Source organism: Silene latifolia, chromosome 3 (assembly GCF_048544455.1).
Source record: "Silene latifolia isolate original U9 population chromosome 3, ASM4854445v1, whole genome shotgun sequence".
In the NCBI taxonomy this organism is placed as follows: domain Eukaryota; kingdom Viridiplantae; phylum Streptophyta; class Magnoliopsida; order Caryophyllales; family Caryophyllaceae; genus Silene; species Silene latifolia.
In genome coordinates, this window is record NC_133528.1 from 60,153,489 (window position 1) to 60,174,689 (window position 21,201).

At 39.5% G+C, this 21,201-nt stretch overlaps 1 protein-coding gene across 1 annotated transcript; it reads right to left on the reverse strand.

Annotated features, from left to right (window-relative positions):
* Window positions 1-4,924: 4,924 nt before the first annotated feature.
* On the reverse strand, window positions 4,925-6,344 carry LOC141649123 (uncharacterized). The gene is made up of 3 exons (XM_074457822.1): window positions 5,954-6,344; window positions 5,553-5,779; window positions 4,925-5,389 (listed from the first exon to the last, which is right to left on the reverse strand). The coding sequence occupies exons 1-3, from the start codon at window positions 6,342-6,344 to the stop codon at window positions 4,925-4,927; spliced, it is 1,083 nt and encodes a 360-aa protein (XP_074313923.1).
* Window positions 6,345-21,201: the final 14,857 nt, after the last annotated feature.

Genomic DNA, 21,201 nt, shown 5'->3' on the forward strand with positions numbered 1-21,201 from the left:
AATTTTGTTTTCTCGATTTTATGCGCGGTACTCTGTTTGTCTTTTCAGGTATTTATTGGTAGTAGCATGGCTCTCTGAAACCTCCTAGCTCACATTTGGTTTGGGGAGGTTTCCTTTCTCGCGCTTAAAGTCTTGTGAGTTCTGATTTCTTTACTTCATGTCTTATTTACTTCATTTTCTCGCAAATTCCCATTTCTCTTTTCTTCATTACATGATTTTGCACAATGGGGACATTGTGTGATTTGGTTTGGGGAAGGGTTTTGCGTCGCATTTCATTTGTTTGCATTCACGTTTAATTTTGTTTTGCATTGTTTTATTTCATTTCTCTTATATATACAAAAATTCAAAAAAAAATTTCAAAAAATTCCATAAAATGCACGTTTATTTTAGCATATAGGTCGAGTCGGAACGGTAGTATTTCAATGATGATACTGCATTTGCACCTGTTTTGCCTGAGCCTTGCTTATCATCATGTTATTAGTGGAATCGTAATTGCATATCTACGAGTTTTCGTTAAATTATTTGCTGGACTTGAGACTTGACTTTGAAAATTGGCAAGCTACATCATATTTCTGAGGATTAGAGCTTATAACTGGACACATTCATGACCGGTTTATTTAGGAATGTGAGTAGTACTCCTTATGAGACATGTTTCCTTAATTTGCATAAATATGAACTTGATCTACTTAATACCTGTATGCGTTCGGTTTGTGGATTGTCGACACATGTGGTAGAGGTTTCCCTTTATTCATTTTGCCCATAAACTCCACACTGCCAAAAATATCCTTTTTGTCCCATTTACTACATCCTACATTTAGCCTGTCCTTTGTCAAGCTAGTAGTCTGTTTTCTTGGGGTTGTTACTCATTTTTGGTGGCATATGCTCTGTTGAGACGTTATTGGGAAGATGAAATAAAGGAGGGAAAGAAACAAAGTGAAAAAGAAAAAAAAAAAAAAAAAAAAGAGCTCTGTACTGTTCAAGGCAGTCGATCGACTGCCAATTATAGTCGATCGACTGAAGATCCGAGAAAGAAATCAATTCGCATAATTTAATCCTTATCTTTTGGCGATTTTTGCTCCCATGTTTCATTTATATCCTATGGGGAGTTTAGTGATTTGTTAGTTTGGAGATTGTGAGTCTTGTGCTTGCTATAGCACCGTTTCGTTTGATTATGAGCAAGAAGTTGGATGTTGCCATTTGGTTCCGTTTTGGTACTAGCTTGATCACCTGTACCTCCACTTTTCCATAATTGTTTTGCCTCTTCTTACCCATACCTCACATTTCCATATTTATACCTCGGCATGTGTCATTGGTCATCTGTTGGTTGGAATGCATATGTACGGTTATAGAGATCATTTTCATATTTTATTGCTGGCATGTCTTCATAGGTCGTAGTTAGGTGAGAGTCTTTACAAATTTAATTCTTTCTATCTTTCACATATTCACCTGCTCTTATGAGAGATTTGAGCGACCCGCGAGAGTCCAATTTGATAAGTCTCTACAGTTGACGGTTCAGCAGTTTTTAACGACTTTATAATTCGTTTGCATGATTCACACACTAGTTGATTGTTGGCTATGCATTAAACTGGTTTAGGCTTTACAGTTGACAATTCGCTCTGAGATTGAACTCGTTCCATTAGGTCATTAGATCGAGTCTAGTTCTTGCTTGGGGACAAGCAAGGTTTGGTTTGGGGAGATTTGATGCGTGTCTAAAATATGATGTTTCACACTTTATTCTACACGCATTTCAGAGCTCAAATGTGCAATATATGCCATTATTTCCCTATTTTCCTCTACTTTTGTGTTTTTGTCTTATATTGCAGAAATATGAAGAATTGAGCGGAAATCGAGTCGAATCCATACCTAAGTAATTGACATTGCATTTGACATGAATTATTGACTCGAGAAATGAGCTTGGTGCGCATTTCAAGGCCTAAAGATAGCAAAAGCATGGGTGCGTACGAGTTTAACAAGCAAAGAAGTGCTTCTCGACATTGCAGCCTGCTTCAGATGGCTATATCTTGAGTTCTAGACCAGATAATCGAGGGATTCCAATTGGAGGTGAAAGCTTACCCTCTTAGCTTTCCAACGCCGCATAGAACGCCTGATTTGACCAAGGAACGAAGAAATGGCAGCTGTTTTAAGATCGGTGCGCGATGCAGAATTCGTCAGAATGCAATTCTGACAGCGTATTTGTTGGTCGATCGATGGTCCAAGTGGTCGATCGACCACCCCACGGGTTCCAGTAGCTACTGTTCGCTGCTACTTAGTTGATCGACTGATGCTTATGGTCGATCGATCAACAACGGGTCCGATCGCAAATTAAAAGATCGAGAATTCCAAAGCCCATTGTGATTAGGTTTAGGAATAAAGGTTACGCAGGATTTTTCCTATATAAACTAACCTATGTTTTCAGAATAATGATGAGTTTTTAGGAGAGACATTAGGTCTCGATTTTAGCATAGTTTACATTCAATTCAAATATTTTAGTTTCTCAATAATGTTCGCTATTTTGCATCTGGATTTCCTTTCGGCCTTCAGTTTCGGTATTTCTCAATCATAATTTCAGTCTTTAAGTTTATTATCTTCGTAGTTAGAATTGCTAGATTAGTTCCCTAAAGCCGTAATTTTCTTTATTGCGAATTTACTGTTAAATCGTTTTAATCATGCTTCCGTTTACTGCTTTAATTGCTTTCGTAGTTATAGTTAGAATTATTATGAGTAGCTAAATACCCCGTGCTAAGATGCGAGGAGATCTGTAGCGAAGACGACGTAGATTAGTAAACCTGATGTCGGCCTTTGGTCGATCGACTGGATTAGTCGGGATCGATCGATCGATCTGGTTGGTCGATCGATCGGCTTAGCTTAATGGTCGATCGATCGACGCGCGATAGAATAGCACCGTTTCAATGTTTTAATTGCAATATTTGACAACGAGACCGAGAGGAGACTTGTTAAATGCTTAGTATTTGACCAACCCACAAGATCGAGAGATAGGGGAGGGAAAATAGATTAATAAATTGAGACGACTAAATTGCTAAGATCGAAAGATAGGTAATTTAGGCATTAGGAATCACTTTTCAGGGCGAGAGCTAGTATTAGTGAGACCTAGGGACTAGTAGCATAGGCTGAGAGGCGCTACTTGTTAAGTTGGACCAAGAGGACTTCTTATTTGCCCACCTATCATGATTTATCAGACTTACTTAGATACCGTCGTCGCATTTTAAAGTGAACCGACCGTCTTAGCATTCTTTTTATTATTGCTTACATCTCTTTTTATTACTTGCCCTTTTATTTACGCATTTAGACTTAGACATAATCCACTCCAAAACCCCCCACAACTGTTACCCTTAGACTAGAATTAATAACAACTATTATCTCCCTACCTCCCTGCGGATCGACCCTTACTACCGCTTGCTAGTTGTAGTTTTGAAATTATAAATATTATTTTTGGTACTCACTTCGACAGGTATCAACTCACATTCTCACGAGAAAACTAATGTTAAGAAAATAAACATAACTTCTCAATTGCGAAGATACAATTAGAGACGAATCAATATTATCACCCGTACAACGTACGGGCACAAAATCTAGTTAAGTAATATTAGGTTACATCAGACCGTTTATAGTGGATCAACATACCATTCGGGTCAAATTGGGCTCGGATCAGGTCGTCAACCGGTAAGATCATTCGGGTCAACTAGTGTGTCGGCTAGGTCAGGTTTTGGCCGGGTCAAGATCGACGACTTTATTATTTTTAACAATTATTTTTGGGTTTTCTCTTGTATACCCCTGTGTTTTTTCGTTTTCTACTTGATACCCCTGCGTTTCTATAATCTCTTATTTCTACCCCTGACCTTGAATGAAACTGGGTTAGACGTTAAATGATCCGTCAAATAGCTTATGTGGCTTGCTTTTTTGGCATTTCATTTCTCTCCATTCCTCTTTTTATTTTCCCTCGACTTTGCCTTTGATTTTTCCTCCATTTTTCCTAAATCTCTCAACTATATTAACATCATCATCATCATCTTCTTCTTCTTCTTCTTCTTCTTCTTCTTCTTCTTCTTCTTCTTCTTCTTCTTCTTCTTCTTCTTCTTCTTCTTCTTCTTCTTCTTCTTCACTTACTAAATTGCCCCAAATTTCCCCCTTCAATTTTCTTCTTCCTCTCTCTACTTATGTCGACATCATCCTCAATGTCGAGAAACCACCCAATTGTACGCCTTAATTTTAAGAATCAAGCTTGCAATTGTTGTGGCAAAAACGGTATCATCAAGATATTCGGGTCAAATAATCCAAAGAAAGCATATTTTAAATGTTTAGATTGCAATAATTTTGTGATGTGATTGACTGAAGATCATTTGGCAATAACAAAAAGGTTGAAGATGAAGTTGATGATGCATCAAGTGGAAATGTGATGAAAGAGCAATTTATAGGTTTAAAGGAAGAGATTTTGGGTTTGTCAAGGATGATGAAGTTTTATTTCAAGTGTATCTTATATTTGTTTGTTTTACTTATATTAGCCATCGTTATAAAGTAGTGAAAATTTGCAAAAGTTTTCAAAATTGTATAAGTTGCTATGAATTTTCAGAAATTTAGAATTAGTAGTATGAATTGTTATGTCCTTATATGCTTTTCCAGAAATTTCAGAATTTGTATGAACACTTGTGACCATAATGAACATTTCAAATTGCATCAATCAATATTAGCTTGTTCATTATAAAAGAACCCTAAATGAACCACACTTCGTTTTATTACAAAAAGAAGCCTTAATGGACCACATCTGGTTTCATTACAAAACGCAATTTGCTAACAGTTTTCAACCATAAACCACACTTGGTTTCAAGACAAAAAGTGATGGACACTTGAACAGTTTAAGAGCCAGCAACAAAAACTGATAAACCTAAACAAACTACACCAACTGTGGCTAATATGTCTTCCTCTTCTTGCTAGTGCTAGTACTTGCAACATTTTTTTCTTGGGTGGCTTCAATGGTGCTCATTATCACTCCCTCCAACTCATCCAAAGACTTGAATCTGCTTGAAACTGGTGTCATTCTCATGACTTGTCCGCTCCTCTTCTTTGTCACATTTCCTTGCATTTCTTTCCTTTCTCTAGCGGTGTACCCTCCCTTACATGTCTTGGAGTTGTGGCCAAGACATTTGCATTTCTTACATCTTATGGTGATGGACCTCTTACCTTTGTTCTCCTCTTCTGGTTCTCTTCTTCTGTTCCTTGAGAGCCTTCCTATTGATCTTTTAAAGGTAGGAGGTTCCAAATTTGGCACATCAAGTGCAGGCCACTGCTCAGTATCAGGGATGGGGAGTATTGTTAACCCATAAGCTTGTTTGTATGTCTTAACTGAGAACCAGTCACTTACAAAATCAGCAGGCTGCAGTTCAACAAACAATATAACTCTTATGCCATGCTAATATGGGATACCACTGATTTGTCATAGTCCACTTGTGCAGGTTCTCTCTTTTAGATCAACAGGTAGATGTGCACCACCATCAAACACATCATACTCCTATCTATGCTCTGAAGCATAAACTTACCTTCTGCCTATCTGAGATGATTGTCCACTTTTTTCTTTCATTGTCATGTAGTACATTCTTTAAGTGCCAAACGAAAAAGGACCAGTTGTCCTTGTTTTCAGAATCAACAACAGCAACAACTATAGGGAATAACTCATTGTTGCCATCCATTGCAATGGCTGATAGCAAAACCCCACCATAATTTCCTTTTAAGTGTGTCCCATCTACCCTAATTAAACTCCTGCAACCTGTTAGCACGCCACTGAACTAAGCTTTGAATGAAACAAAGAAGTTCTTAAACTGTAATGATTTTTGAGGATTATTCATCTCAACCCATGTACAGAATGCATAGCTACCAGGATTGGTTTGCTTAACGACCTCAGCATAAGTTTGAAGTAGCTTCTAAGACTCATCATGTCCACCATTTATCAATGTCAATGTCCACTCCTTAATCTTATATATTGTGGAGGTCTTAATTTCAAGTCCATATCTGGCCATTAAAAGCTTATTAATGGAGGAACCAGAGACGACATTATTAGCCATAATATCTTCTATCAATTTATGTGCTACCCACACAGAGTTTGCCATAGGATTGTGAGTTTTAACACCTACACAACCATGGTCAGTTGACCTAATAGACTTTATGGCCCATATTCTCTCATCAGTAAGAACACTTGCATGGATTCTCCGCTCACAATTTACTGTTGCACACTTAGCTGTGTATTTCTTAGCATCAACCTTTATCACTATCACATGAAAGCCCTCCTGAATACAAAAATCGTTTAATACATCTTTGAAGTGCTCCTTATACATAAACAACCTCCAAGGCCTTAGTCTAATAACACCAAACTTAGCATCATTCTATAAGTCACCATTTGTGATACCCCGTATTTTTAAATGACATTTTATATTAATTAATTACGGTAGTTATAAATAATGTTACTAGGAAAGGCGAATAATCTATTTATTAATAAAGAAGTCGAGTTAAGAAAGAAGTCGAGTTGAGTTAATAGTAGGGAGCATTGGGCTGTGTACTTGTGTGAGCCGTGGACTAGCTCGGACTCGGAGGACAGTCCTAATCAGAATCGTAGTTAGAAGACGGGAAGTGCTAAGAGATGAATTAAATAATAATAAACTAAGTTTCCTAATTTAACTCATGTCCTAATAACCTACCTATATAAATAGAGATCAATGCCTTCATAAAATTTATAAATATAACTCCCAAAATTCTGATCGGTTGTTAATTAGCACGAGAAGAAGAAATTAGAAGCGATATTCAAGCAGAGGTAAAACCGTCTCATCTTAATTAACTAAATTTAATCGTGTTATTAGCAATTGAAATTTGCCGAGTAATTAGCCACCATAGGCTTCCCTATTGACCACCGCAAGACCTGACCTTGACCATAGCTAGACTAAGGACCACCGTAATCTTGTCTGACCAATCGTTGACCATCATCGTGAAACCAGGAGGTGGTGAATTAAGTGTTAGCCGTGGTTGTTGCGGGATTGGTCGTGGGTTTGTATTGGTTGATTCGAACCCTTAAACGGTCTTGTATTGATTGGGTAAAGTGAAGTTATGACCGTGGTGGGTAGTCGTCCATGGTGGAGGTGTTGAGGTAGTTGCAGGTGGTGGTTTGTGGGGGTGGTGACCGGATATTCGCGAAATAGGGGAAAACAGGGGACGAAGTGCGTTTGTGTGTGACCGTCTTAAGACAGTGATTATGACTTTGTTATTTGACCATTGGGGAAGTAGGGACCATCCATGGAATCACCGTGGGACAGTGGTGTCAAAGGTGGTGACCAGAGGTGGTGTGGTTGTCGGTAGTGGTCGTGGTTGTTGTGTTTAGTGTAGGCTGTGATATCGTGTTTGTGAGGGGGCTGTTGAGGGTGTGTGTTTGGGGATGATAGTGGGGGCATGACTGGCGACTAAGGCATGTGTGGGTGTGTTGGGTTACGGTCTAGTGGTGTTCGGGTTGGGTGGTGCGAGTGGTGGACTGGTGGTGTTGGTATAGACGGGTTTTGGTGGGGGGTTGAACATGGTTTAAGACCATGTATGCGTATGGGGTATGTGGTAGTGTTACGGGTTGCTTGGGTAAATGGGTCTTTTGGGTTTAATTTGTTAAGACGGGTTTTTACCCAATAATGATTCGGACGGAAGATAATTAATATAATTATAATTGAATAAATTAATATAATGAATTGAATAATTAATAATTAAATTATAATAATTATGTTAGGTGACGATTTGTGAAGAATTCATAATCGAGTTCGGCTTCTTTAATTATTTAGGTCGCTTTGAGCTGCTTAATTGGATTTGCTTGCCAGGTAGGAAACTACTCAATTGATTATGGTTCTTATTGAATATAACCCGCTGGAGTTATTATTGTGGAATTGTTATTCTCATTTATATTTCGGAATTAATATTGTCTGTTGTGGAGTTTAAGGCGGGACTGTGTGTCCAGTGGACTGTGTGTCCGGAAGTATGACTGTGTGTCTAGAAGAGGAGTATGACTGTGTGTCTAGAAGAGAAGTATGACTGTGTGTCTAGAAGTGGCTGTGTGACTGGAGTTATGTGCCGTGGTATGGGTGGACGGACTGATGATTGTGGAGATTGTTTATGTAACATTGTTAATGCAGGTAGCTTTATATTATTCATTGTTTAGTTTTCTACTCAACCTCGTGGTTGACAATGTATTCGTGAACACCTGTGATGAACCATAATGGGGAGCAGATTTGACATGTACTAAAGATTAGCTGACTTGGGAGCTATGGGATGCGTGAGGACTTGGCCAATCTACTTAGAAGTCTAGACCGCATAGATTATTTAATTACTTAATTTATTCCCGCTGCGAGTTGTATCTTATTTTATATTAAGTTTAGTTGTTAATTTGTAATAAACATGTAATCGCTAAAGTTTAAATTAAAGTACTTTAGTTTGTTGTCCTTTGTTATTCACTATCTCAGGAAACCGAGATGGTAACAGTCCTATTTATTTGGAAATGTCTAGCTAAAGGCTCCTGAATAAATGGGGGTGTTACAAAGTGGTATCAGAGAAAAACGATCCTCAGGCCTAACCAATGAATAATAATGAATTTAGGATATGTCTAAATAAAATGAATCCCGGGTAGGAACTGTTAGGAGCCCCTCTTTGTACGGTTAAGAACCTAGCCTTAATTCGTACTCTCTGGCCCTTCCAGTTTTGAACCGGTTACCTTGAGAAATTTTGAAGAGTGGGGTAACTTAAAATGAATGTTGTTTTGCTTTAAGATGAATTTTGTCTTCGTTGATGACCGAGGTTACGGGACGTAACCTTAATTTTAAGGAGGGTGGAATGGATGAAATAAGGATTTGATGTTTAATTGTTTTGATCATGAGCATGAAAGTAATTGTCAAATTGGTATTTGATTATTTGATTGGATGATTATAGTAGTATCATGTTGATGTGAGTCTTAATTGCGCACATTTAGTCCCCTAATTGAACCTATTTTGCATACTAATATAGTATTTCATGGTCATTTTATCCGTGAATTCCTTCCTATTTTGCTTTCCTTATGCATTTCATATGTCTTATAGGAAAGGAGATACTGAGGCGGAATTCCCGTCTTCCGTGCATATTTGGAAGCTTGTTGACAATCCTAGATGAACTAGTATGAAGAGAAGGCAAGAATGATGACCAAGGATGTAGCAATAAAGAGTATATAGAAGGATCATAAGCTTAAAAGCAAGGATGACGAGAAGGAAGCCATTATAAGAAGAAATTGCTTGGAACCAAACCAAGAGTTACTCCTTTGGCTCTGAAAGTATGCTATATGAAACGGCGTCGAAAAATAAAGTGGTCTAGGCTTTTGAATCACTCAAATAGGAGTCCGGATAAGGAAATGACGTCTGTTTTACAATCCGAGCTCAAATAGACAAGTTGTCCGCCAAGACGAGCGTCTCCAGACTCAAGACGCTCATCCCCAGACCCAAGACGAGCGTCTCCCCTCAAAGACGAGCGTCTTCTTCCCTCATAATTCGAGCGTCTCCTCCACGATCCGCTTGGATCACGAGACAGGACCTCCGGCCAAGACTCCAGACGCGCGGGACGAGCATATTATGGCGGGACTAGCAACGTGATATGCGCATCTCCCTTCGAGACTTGCATTTCCCTAATCAACACTTAGCAATTCTATTTACTAATATACCCTTGCTTAACCTAATGATGTACTACTATATATACTCCATTTGTAATAATCAATAAAACAAGTGTCCATAATAGAAAATCCTCTTAGATTAGATTAGGATAGATTTGAATAGATTAATCTCAATCATTCCACATTAATCTTTCCTTAATTATTGTTCAAGTTTATTATTATTGGGTAATTGAAGATTATTGGGTTATTATTGGAGAATTGACAACTTTTCATCAATCAATCAAGTTCTCTTCTTTTATTTTTTGCTTTATTATTTGGATCATCTCAAGTTTGGTATAATCTCTTTACTCTTTACTCTTTATTGTTGATTTCCTCATCTTCTTATCATTTCTATACTTGTTGTGATGATTGACACCATTAATGACATGTTTTCCATGATACTAAGTGAGTAGTCTTTTAGCTAGGATTAATGGGGAATTAGGGGAAACAAACATGGGGATTGATTCATGCTTAATCTAATATGTCTTCATAATTAATTTGCTTGCTTGTTGTGATTTCAACTTATGCACATGTTATGTTTGATGAAATACGAGCCTATGAATCCTTGTATTTTTACCCATCACCTATCTCTTCAATGAGTCTTGTAAGACATAAACCAACTCGAGTCTCATTAGACCATGCATAAAGTTGAATAGTAGGAGACTAAGTCGACTTGTAGGTGTTGTACAATCTAATCGATTCGGATCCGGGACCTAAATCTTCCTAGGGATTGTAAGATACACATTAACTCGATCCCATCACAACAATAATTGCTTGCTTATAACTTGATAATATGTTTGTATGATCAACTCTCATAAATCCCCTATGAACCCATGATATCCTAGCACTTTTAGTCATTTGTATACATCTCTTAATTTATTGTTTGTTTTACTTCATTGCTCGCATTAGTTTAGACTCACCAACTACAAACCCAAATCAATTGTGACACTAACATAAATAGAGATAGATAGACTTAGAACCCAAAGCACACCGTCCCATGTATCGACCTCGACTTAACCACTAACTAGTTATTTGTTGAGAAATATAAATGTGTTTGATTGGGAGACACGACGACACCTCTCATCAAAATGGCGCCGTTGCCGGGGAAGGTGTTATATGATTAAGTTCTTACTTGTTTGTCTATTTTAAATTGTGCTTTAATCTTGAGGAACTTGTTCCTCAAGGTTCGTTCTTACCGTTTTATTATAGTTTCCATGCTTGTAGTTGTTTCCTTGTCTTAGCTATGATGGCTCAAGACTTGACATATGGAGTATTTGGTGGATCTTTTGAGTATGACTATGGGTATGGGGAGTTTGAGGAGCAAGTCAACACAAACCTACCTTACTAGTCATACAATTAAAATCCTAACTACTACCCCAAATTTTCCCACCAAAATCACCACACCTAATATCAACAACAACCATCCACCCAAAACTCACTTTACAACCAATTCCAAATGCCACAATATGAGCACTTTCACACCCACCCACAACAAAAAGATGAGCCCAACTTTGACATTTAAGATATGGTCCTCCAAATGATGGGAGATCAACAAAATTTCTTCAAACAAGTGCTAGAGGAGAGCCAAAATAGGGACAATGTTCTTCAAAGCATTGTTACCCATGGTGAGGAGTTGGCAATTCAAATTGCCCAAATGAAAGAAGCCCAAGTAACTACTCCTCACCATTCCTTAGACATTGATCATGAATGCGAGTTTAAAGGAGTTACCTTTGATGAGAAATAGAAAGAGCCAATTTCCTTGAGCTCTTGTGAGTACGAAAGCGTGGTATTTGATGAAGAAGACATGAGATTGAGTAAGCCAAATACTCTTAGCCTTTATGAGTATGAGAGTGTATCATTTGATGTGAACATTGAGGTGTTGGAGAAAGAGTTGATGAGGAAAAGTGAAGCCCAAATTTATGATTCATATGAAGATAGTGATGATGATAAGCCTATGGAAGAAGCTTATGCGGAATATGTGTCTTGTAATGACTTATGGAATGTAGAAGAGGAAAGGAGATGTGATATTGCCTTACTTGAGGAGTCCATCCTTGAGAAATTTGAGTTATGCTTCCATGAGGAAGATGAATGCCTCTTTCCTATTGACCATGAAGACCTTTTCGCACCCACCATGAAACCTATGATTGTTGGAGATGATATGGTGGACTTTCTCCAAAAGGTCAAAACATCATATAAAGGGTACTTGGTGGAAAAGCTCAAGAACAAACTTGCAAATGAACTTACTTGTGGATATTTGGCACCCACAATTTCAACTCCAAAGGTACCCCGTCATTAATGCCACGAGAATTCTCCTTCTACTCTTGAAGGATTGATAAATCCAACTGCTATCATTATCACCAAAATTGAAGGAGAAGGTGGTGAGTGGAAGCCTCCGGATGAAAATGAGCCATACTTCGTTCCTTGTGTTGACAAGAATCATGGGCTTATTGATTGGAAGCATTGCAAAGACTCAAGTTCCAAGGGCAAGGTGAATGAGAGATTAAGTGTCAAACTCCCTTGGCCAAGCTTCATATTGAATTGGAACAAACCATATTCATGCTTGTTTGAAGATTGTGCTCAAGCCTTTGAGCGATTATTGAGAGCATTGAGCAACATGGACAACATCAATAACCATGGCAACAAGAAATGAGTTTGGTGGAGTCCTCCCTCAAACCACCATTTGCAAGATACCCTTTCCTTAGACTTTGCATTACATTTACACTTGCATTTAGTTATATACATATACATTTAGGTTGCATTTGTATTATATTTCATATTGTATTTACATTAGTTAGTTCATATTGTATAGTTGCATTATAATATATCTCAAATGATTAGATTAGTTTGCATTGTAATATATCTCACATGATTCATGTAGATAGTTGCATATAGACTAGAATTCATGCAGAGCCACTAATGACCCAACCTCATTTCTCCTACACTAGAAATAGTGCTTAAATCGGTTTGGGGGAGTTTGATCATAGGTGACATAGTTTAAATAGAAAACATGCATCATCTAGTGTAGTTTAGATTGCATTCATTTGTTATATATGTCATATAGAATTGCATTGTTAGAGCATGCATCCATTCAAATCATTGCATTTATTTCCATAAATTCAAAAATCCAAAAAACATTTATTTATTTTTCAATCCAACTCCTACATGTACATTAAGGACAATGTCCAAAATAAAGTGGGGGATGGGAATTTATGTTCCAAAAATGCATAAAAATTGAAAAATTTCGAAAAAAATCCCAAAAATATGTTCTTTAATTTCATAAAATCAAAAACCATAAAAATTTGAAAAATTGAAAAAACCAAAAACATGTTCATTTCCTTTATAGTGTAGTGTTGTATATATTGTATATACTTTTTTGTTTGTTTGTCTATTCTTTTTCACATTGATCGAGTACGCCACATCCGAGACATGATGATCATGAAGACCGTATGGTATGATCTTTCCGATCTCCTTTTTTCTCTTTATGTCAATGACTATGTGTGTGGACGCGGGCCTACGGGGGTCGCTCGGGTAGAAAGCGAGCAAGCTTTGCATTTGTGGAGTCGCCACCAATTTATTGTGGAAAATTGGAAACCGCGAATACCTCGTGCCATGTCAAGACACAAAGTAGTGACATGAACACCAAGAACTCGTTACCCTTAGCATTCTATGTCTAGAATGACTCTCGTGGATGCCAATGAACACGGATGTTCACAGAGATCTGGAGTAAGGGGTGAGGGTACGTATTAGGAAGCTCTTTTGATCGAACACCTAATCCCGCCCGCCTTGATAGCGGCCTCTACTAATGATTAGGTAAGTTATTCATACTCGATATATTGTCGATTATATGCATGCAATGTAACATCCAATAAATTAATCCTAACATGTGAAAATTAACTAAGTCGGTTAACAATTAATTTAGCACTCATTAGGTCGAAAACATGATTTAGAATTTATTACATGTGAGAGCAAGTAAATAATCATACAATACGATAAATAAATAAATAAATAAATGCAATAATTAAAATTACAATAATTACAATTCATTAATTGATTTACGTCGAAAATACATTTAAAACGGATGGTTTGAGGAAAGAAAAGGAAAACAAATTAACGAACAGATTATTAGTGATAATACGAATAATATTTAACTAATACATAATTAATAAACTAGGTCAAGGCGAAACGGAGTTGAGACGAACTCAACCGAATAGCAGCAGAGTGCGTCCTTTGGAAGAGCGCGCAAATCTTTGCGTCTGTTCTCGAGTTCGATTAAATTTGTGAAGCCTGAATTGCAAATTGTTAATATTCATTGGTGATTTAAGGATCGATTATGGACATCTGACTCGGATAGAAGTGATTTAACATATTATTTACATATGATTGGGTCATAAAAACAATAAAATATGGATAAAATTAATTAGGACGAATTAATAAAAAGGTTAATTACGGGATTAATGATACAAATTAACAAACTAGTTAGATTAATTAGATTATTAATGCTAAACTATTGATGGCAATGATAATAAACAGATGAAAATATACCAATAATGAATTCCAGAGACTCAATATTGATGAATCGAACCTCTAAAAACCCGAATTGATTTCAATGACGAAAACCCGCAAATATGAATTATAAGGGATTTAAGTCGGGATTTAAAAGATGAATTAATTAATAACGAATTACATGTTAAAGATATTATACTAGAATTATCGTGTCAATGAAACATGAACAAACAAAGACAAAACAAAACAAACAGACGGACAAAAGACGAAGGAAGAAGAAAGGATGCAGGAACTGCGGCAGCCTCTGGAAGAGGCGCAGCAGGTGTTGCGTCCCTTCGAAGAGGCGCAGCAGTTGCTGCGTCCTTTATTGACGTTTGTCTCCTGTTAATCCGTAAAAAGGGTTTGAAACAAGGTTTTATAAATCGGTTTTGAATGTGTTTTCGACGTAAAACTTACAATAATGATTACAAAAATAAAGTACAATAATAAAATATGGGATTTACGCCCTCAGACTTACATGTTTGACGAAACGAGATTGAAAAAGTTAACGTTTAGTAATGCTCGACTCGAATGTACGACGAAAGTGCCTTCTAAGAGAAAAACGAACAAGATTGATTAAGTTGATTGATGTGGAGTTGGTCAAATTGGTCGGTCATGCAAAACGAGGCTGCTACTCAGAAGGATTCGAGCTTACGTGGTCGAAAGTTCAAGCACGTAGACGCCAAAAAGCAAGAGCGTGGTCTAGAATGCAAAGGGAGAAGAGAAGGGCGGACACTCGCGTGAGAAATATGAGGAATGAAGGTCCATATTTATACTAATCCCACGAAGGAATTAGGGTTTCGGAGAAACTTTGGAAGTGAATCTCGAAAAGATTTGAAAATACGCAGAAAGGAACTGGGGAAGAGGCGCAGCAGCCACTGCGTCTCTTGGAAGAGGCGCGCGCAGCACCTGCTGCATCCTTTCCCAAGTGGTTTCCTCCTGTGGAAGAAAGATTTCTGCGTTTCTGTAACACCCCCATACTCCAAGTGCCTTACCAGGACCACCCTGGTATAAGGACGTTACCATCTCGGTTACCCGAGGCAATGATAATCAAATAAACAATAGAGAAACAACGTTTAAATAGAAATACTTAGTGAAAGGTTACAATCTCGAAACCAAAACCAAAAGTACAAATACATGTTCTTAAACTGACTATTTACTAACTGAAATGTTTGTGAAAACTACTAAGCTACAGCGGAAGACTTCTATCATCAGATCGTGGCACACCCCAGCTATCCCAGTACTCAACTCATACCTGCTCAATATCTGCTCACCATCCCCGAATGGATCACCGCAGGTTTTCAAACAATAATCGGGGTCAGTACTATTTACATAAATCATATAACCAACGGAACAGAAAACAATACAGCTCATACAATCATACACAATCATCCACTCCACTCCATCTCCGTCACCGACTGTCCACTGGACCAGCCCTGCCAGTGGGGACCGCAGCCGTTCCCACCTAAGCCCCGCTCATCATACCGAGCGATAACCTTGTCCTATTAATGTGCACATCCCCTTCCGTGGCGGGTTCCACGAAGGGAGAAACTAGGGCGTGAAGCCACTCCCGCAAGTGACTCCACTCAGCCGAGAACGCATCTCGAGAACCAGAGACAAACAATCACATCCATCAATAACAATCAATCAACAACCGTCACGAAACCAAACAACAAGCACTAATTACAGCACAATCACCACACATTATGTAACTAATACTGAGTAGGGAAACCCTACCTGGAAAGCACAACAATTAAACGATCTCACAGCTGATATCAAAAAGCTTCCTCTACGAATCCTCCTCCTAACATACAAACATATAATCACTACCAAGCATAACATACTACAAAACCCCCAATTCCCAAATTAGGGTTTAACCAACTTTAAAGAAACATTATAAAAATGGTATATAGGTCTTACCCTTGACGCAAGGATCACAACGGTATAAAGAACGATGAAATCCGACCTTCCAAACTCCGGGATTTGCTAACAATGCGATTAAGGTGATGAACGTACTTTGCTTTCTCTCTTGACAGTAATTTAGGTTTTGAAAAGTGTGTAGAACAATGACGGAAAAGATTATATACCTTAATCGCATAATTAACAAAACCCGAGAAATAACTCCCCGTAAACCGGCTACTCGATCGAGTAGCTAAGGTACTCGATCGAGTACCCCCTTACTCTATCGAGTATCATAGTTACTCGATCGAGTACCGAACAGGTCAGAAACTATTTTAAAAACGCAACTCACCCTTAATCGACAGAGTAAGGCCTACTCGATAGAGTACCCAGAGACTTATAAATACGGAGTATTACAGTCTTTCCTCCTTAAAAAGAACTTCGTCCCCGAAGTTCAAACCACAACAAAACAAAGACTCACACTACACACTCCCGACTCAACAACAAAACAAAACTCAACATAAAACATGTTACTAACTCAAACTCAGCCCGACTCAAACGACAACAACCATACCGACACAACATAAAAAGGGTATAAAGCTCTTAAAAACTCTTTGCGATCATCTCCTACCCCCCTAAAAGAAACAAGGTTACGTCCTCGTAACCAAACATACCTGATCAAAAAGGAAAGGGTAGCGCTCTCTCATGGCATCCTCTGCCTCCCATGTAGTTTCCTCAGACTCGTGGTTAGACCAAAGGATCTTAAGCAAAACTGTCTCACCACTCCTAGTCTTCCTAACCTTCCGGTCAAGAATCTGCTTAGGTACCTCAAGATATGATAAAGACTCATCTAGCTCTAAGGTCTCTGCCTCTAACACATGTGACGGGTCGCTCACATACTTCCGCAGCTGCGATACATGAAACACATTATGCACTCTCTCTAACGCAGCAGGTAAAGCCAGACGATAAGCAACTTCCCCAACTCACTCTAAGTTCTCATAGGGCCCGATGAACTTCTGACTCAGCTTGCCTTTCTTCCCAAATCTCATAACCCCACGCATAGAAGACACTTTCAGAAGAACCTTATCCCCAACCTGAAACTCTATATCCCGGCGATGTAGATTTGCGTAACTCTTTTGCCTATCTTGAGCTGCTCTCATCCGTTCCCTGATCATCATAATCTGTTCAACCATCTCATGTACCATCTCTGGTCCTAGAACCACTGCCTCAATACTGTCGTCCCAATAAATCGGACTCCTGCATCTCCTCCCATATAAAGCCTCAAACGGTGCCATGCCAATACTAGTGTGATAGCTGTTGTTGTAAGAAAACTCTATCAAATCCAACCTCTGTTCCTAGCTACCACCAAAGTCCATCACACAAGCTCGTAACATATCCTCAAGAGTTTTGATTGTTCTCTCAGTCTGATCGTCTGTCGCAGGATGAATAGCTGTACTCATCTTCAAAGTTGTTCCCAAAGATTCCTGCAACTCTTTCCAAAACCGTGATATAAACCTCGCATCTCTGTCAGACACTATGTCCTTAGGGACTCCATGTAACTTTAGCACATTCTTTCGATAAGCCATAGCCAATTGTGCCTTAGTCCATGTATCTTTCATTGGAACAAAGTGAGCTGACTTGGTCAGTCGATCCACTATCACCCATATCATGTTATTACCCTGTTGACTCTTTGGTAAACCCACGATAAAATCCATAGAAATGGATTCCCACTTCCACTCAGGTACCTCTAAAGACAGAATCTTACCTTGTGGTCGTCGCTGTTCCCCTTTAACTCTCTGGCATGTCAAACAACGGGCCACAAACTCTGCTATTTCTTTCTTCATCCCAGGCCACCAAAACGTGTTCTTTAAATCCCTGTATAGCTTGTCACCACCCGGATGTACTGAATACGGTGTACAATGTGCCTCTGTCATGATTGTCTTTTTCAGCTCCTCATCATTAGGGACACACCACCTACCATCGAACCTCAAACTACCATCTGTATGAATAGAAAATCGGGACACTGTCCCTTTCTCTACTCCAGCTCTCCACTCAACCATCTTAGGATCTGAAGCCTGTTTACCTCGAATATCATCATAAAGATCAGGCTGAACTGTCAAATCTCCCACAACATCCCCTCTCTGCATCATATGTATCCCAAACTTCCCCACCTCATCTCTCAACCTCATCAAAGATAGAGCTGTACACAGGGAATGTACACTCTTCCTACTCAAAGCATCTGCAACAACATTGACTTTTCCTTCATGGTAGATAATATCCATGTCATAATCGCCAATCAGCTCCATCCACCTCCTCTGTCTCATGTTCAACTCCTTTTGAGTGAAGATGTACTTGAGACTCTTGTGCTCTGAAAATACCTTAAAGGTCGCCCCATAAAGGTAATGTCTCCAAATCTTGAGAGCAAACACCACTGCACCCAACTCTAGATCATGTGTAGGATAATTCTCCTCGTACGGCTTCAATTGCCTAGAAGCATAGGCAATCACCTTACCGTTCTGCATCAACACACATCCTAACCCATTCTTTGAGGCATCTGTATAAACCTCAAAGTTCTCAATCCCTTCAGGTAATGCTAAGATAGGAGATGTGGTCAAATGCTCCTTTAATGTTTGGAACGCCTTCTCATAACTCTCATCCCAACGAAAACCCGTTTTCTTTCCTCATCAAAGCTGTCATAGGTCTAGCTATCTTGGAGAAATCTTTCACGAACCGTCTGTAGTATCCAGCTAAACCCAAGAAACTCCTAATCTCAGCAACATTCTTTGGTGCTTCCCACTTTGTCACTGCCTCAATCTTCGTCGGATCTGACTACTCCCTCCTTAGAGATCACATGCCCCAGAAAAGCAACTTTCTCTAACCAGAACTCACACTTGGACAGCTTAGCATACAACTCATGCTCCCTCAAAGTCTGCAACACGATCCTCAGATGCTCCTCATGCTCCTCCTTAGTCTTAGAGTAGACTAAGATGTCATCGATAAACACCACCACAAACCTGTCCAAAACGTCTCAAGATTCTGTTCATCAAATCCATAAACACAGCCGGTGCATTAGATAACCCAAACGGCATCACTACATACTCATAATGGCCATACCTCGACGTGAAAGCTGTCTTTGGTATGTCCACCTCTCTAATCTTCACCTGATGGTACCCCGACCTTAAATCAATCTTGGAGAAGACTGATGCACCACTCAACTGATCAAACAGGTCATCTATCCTTGGCAAAGAATACTTGTTCTTCACTGTCACTCGGTTCAGCTCGCTGTAGTCTATGCACAACCTCAAACTCCCATCTTTCTTCTTCACAAAAAGAACTGATGCTCCCCACGGCGATACACTAGGTCTAATGTATCCCTTCTCTATCAGATCATCTAACTGTTTCCTGAGCTCCTCCATCTCTTTAGGACCCATCCGGTACGGTGCCTTAGAGATTGGCCCCGTCCTCGGTTTCAACTCAACGGTGAAGTCTATCTCCCTCTTCGGTGGCAACCCCGGAATCTCCTCTGGAAAAACATCTAAAAACTCTCCCACCACCGGTATCTGATCAACTGTCGGACTCTCTATCCGGTAATCTCTCACATGGCACAAGATCAAAAGACATCCCTTCCTCAGATAAGACTTCAAAGTGACAGCTGCAATCAACTTAACTTTGGGTTTGACCATAAACCCACGATAAGACACACTAACACCCTTAGGCCCTCTCAAAGACACTTTGTTTTGATGACAGTCTATCTTAGCTTTATACTTTCCTAACCAATCCATCCCGACTATCATCTCAAAACCGTCAAAAGGAAACTCTAGCAAGTCTACAGGTAGATCAACTTGCCCAACTATCATAGACACATCTCTAAACAACCTCCCATATGATACAGACTCTCCCGAAGGTATAAAAAATTTCTCACTCATAGACTCATATACTCTCAAACCCAACCTTTTAACATGACTCGAAGATACAAACGACTGGGAAGCCCCCGAATCAAACAAAACAAAGGTATGAATACCGTTAACAAGAAAAGTACCAGTGATAACATGGGCATCCTCCTCAGCTGCTTTCTTGTCCATCATGAGCAACTTTCCACTGGTCTTCTGTCCACCTCCCTGGACAGTACTGGCTGATGTGGTCGGCTTAGCACCCGACCCCTGATTGTTGTTGTTGTTGTTGTTCGTAGCTGGTTTCTGATAAGAATTACCGCCATTGCGGTTACCTCCACCCTGATAGCTCTGACTTCCCCAGTTAGACCATGACCCAGACGGTCTATTGCTCGCATAACTCTGAGCAGGTCCCTGAGAATAGCTCCCCCGAGCCGATCCCTGAAAAGCTCAAGGCACACTCGTGCACTCATGTCTCTTGTGGCCCACACCGCCACAGCCAAAGCAAGTCATACCCCAACTACCACTGCTACTCACACGGTCACGCCCGAAGGAAGCCCCAACACTAAACCCTGACCCAGAAGAATACCCTTTAGCTTGATTGTGGTTTCCTTTCTTGTGACTAAACTGGCCTCCACCCTCACTCTCAGCCTTTCTTTTCTCACTCACTCTCTCCTGAGCCATCTCAACCAGCCTCTCAGCTCTCCCAGCTCTCTCATAAGCTTCCTTAACATCGGTAAGGACTCCCACGGGTAATTTATCCATAATCTTGGGTGTAAACCCTCTCTCAAACCTCAGCGCCAGGTTCTCCTCACTCAGACCCATATCCTCAGCATACCTAGACTTCTCATTAAACTGCTTGTAATACTCAGCAACTGACATATCAGATGTCATCTTAAACCCATCAAACTCCTCTCTCAGCTTACTCCTAACATGTTCCGGTACAAATTCCTTCCTCATAGCTCTCCGAAACTCGTCCCATGGTATAACAGGTAAGCCCTGGTTCGCATACATCTCTCTAGCACTCACCTTCACCGTATCCCACCACTTGCCAGCTGCGTCCCTCAGGTAGAACGCAGCTTGTTCTACTCTCATCTCATTAGGACAATGAACCAGGTCCAGGATGTTCTCCATCTCACGATGCCAGTTGTCAAGAAGGTTTGGTTC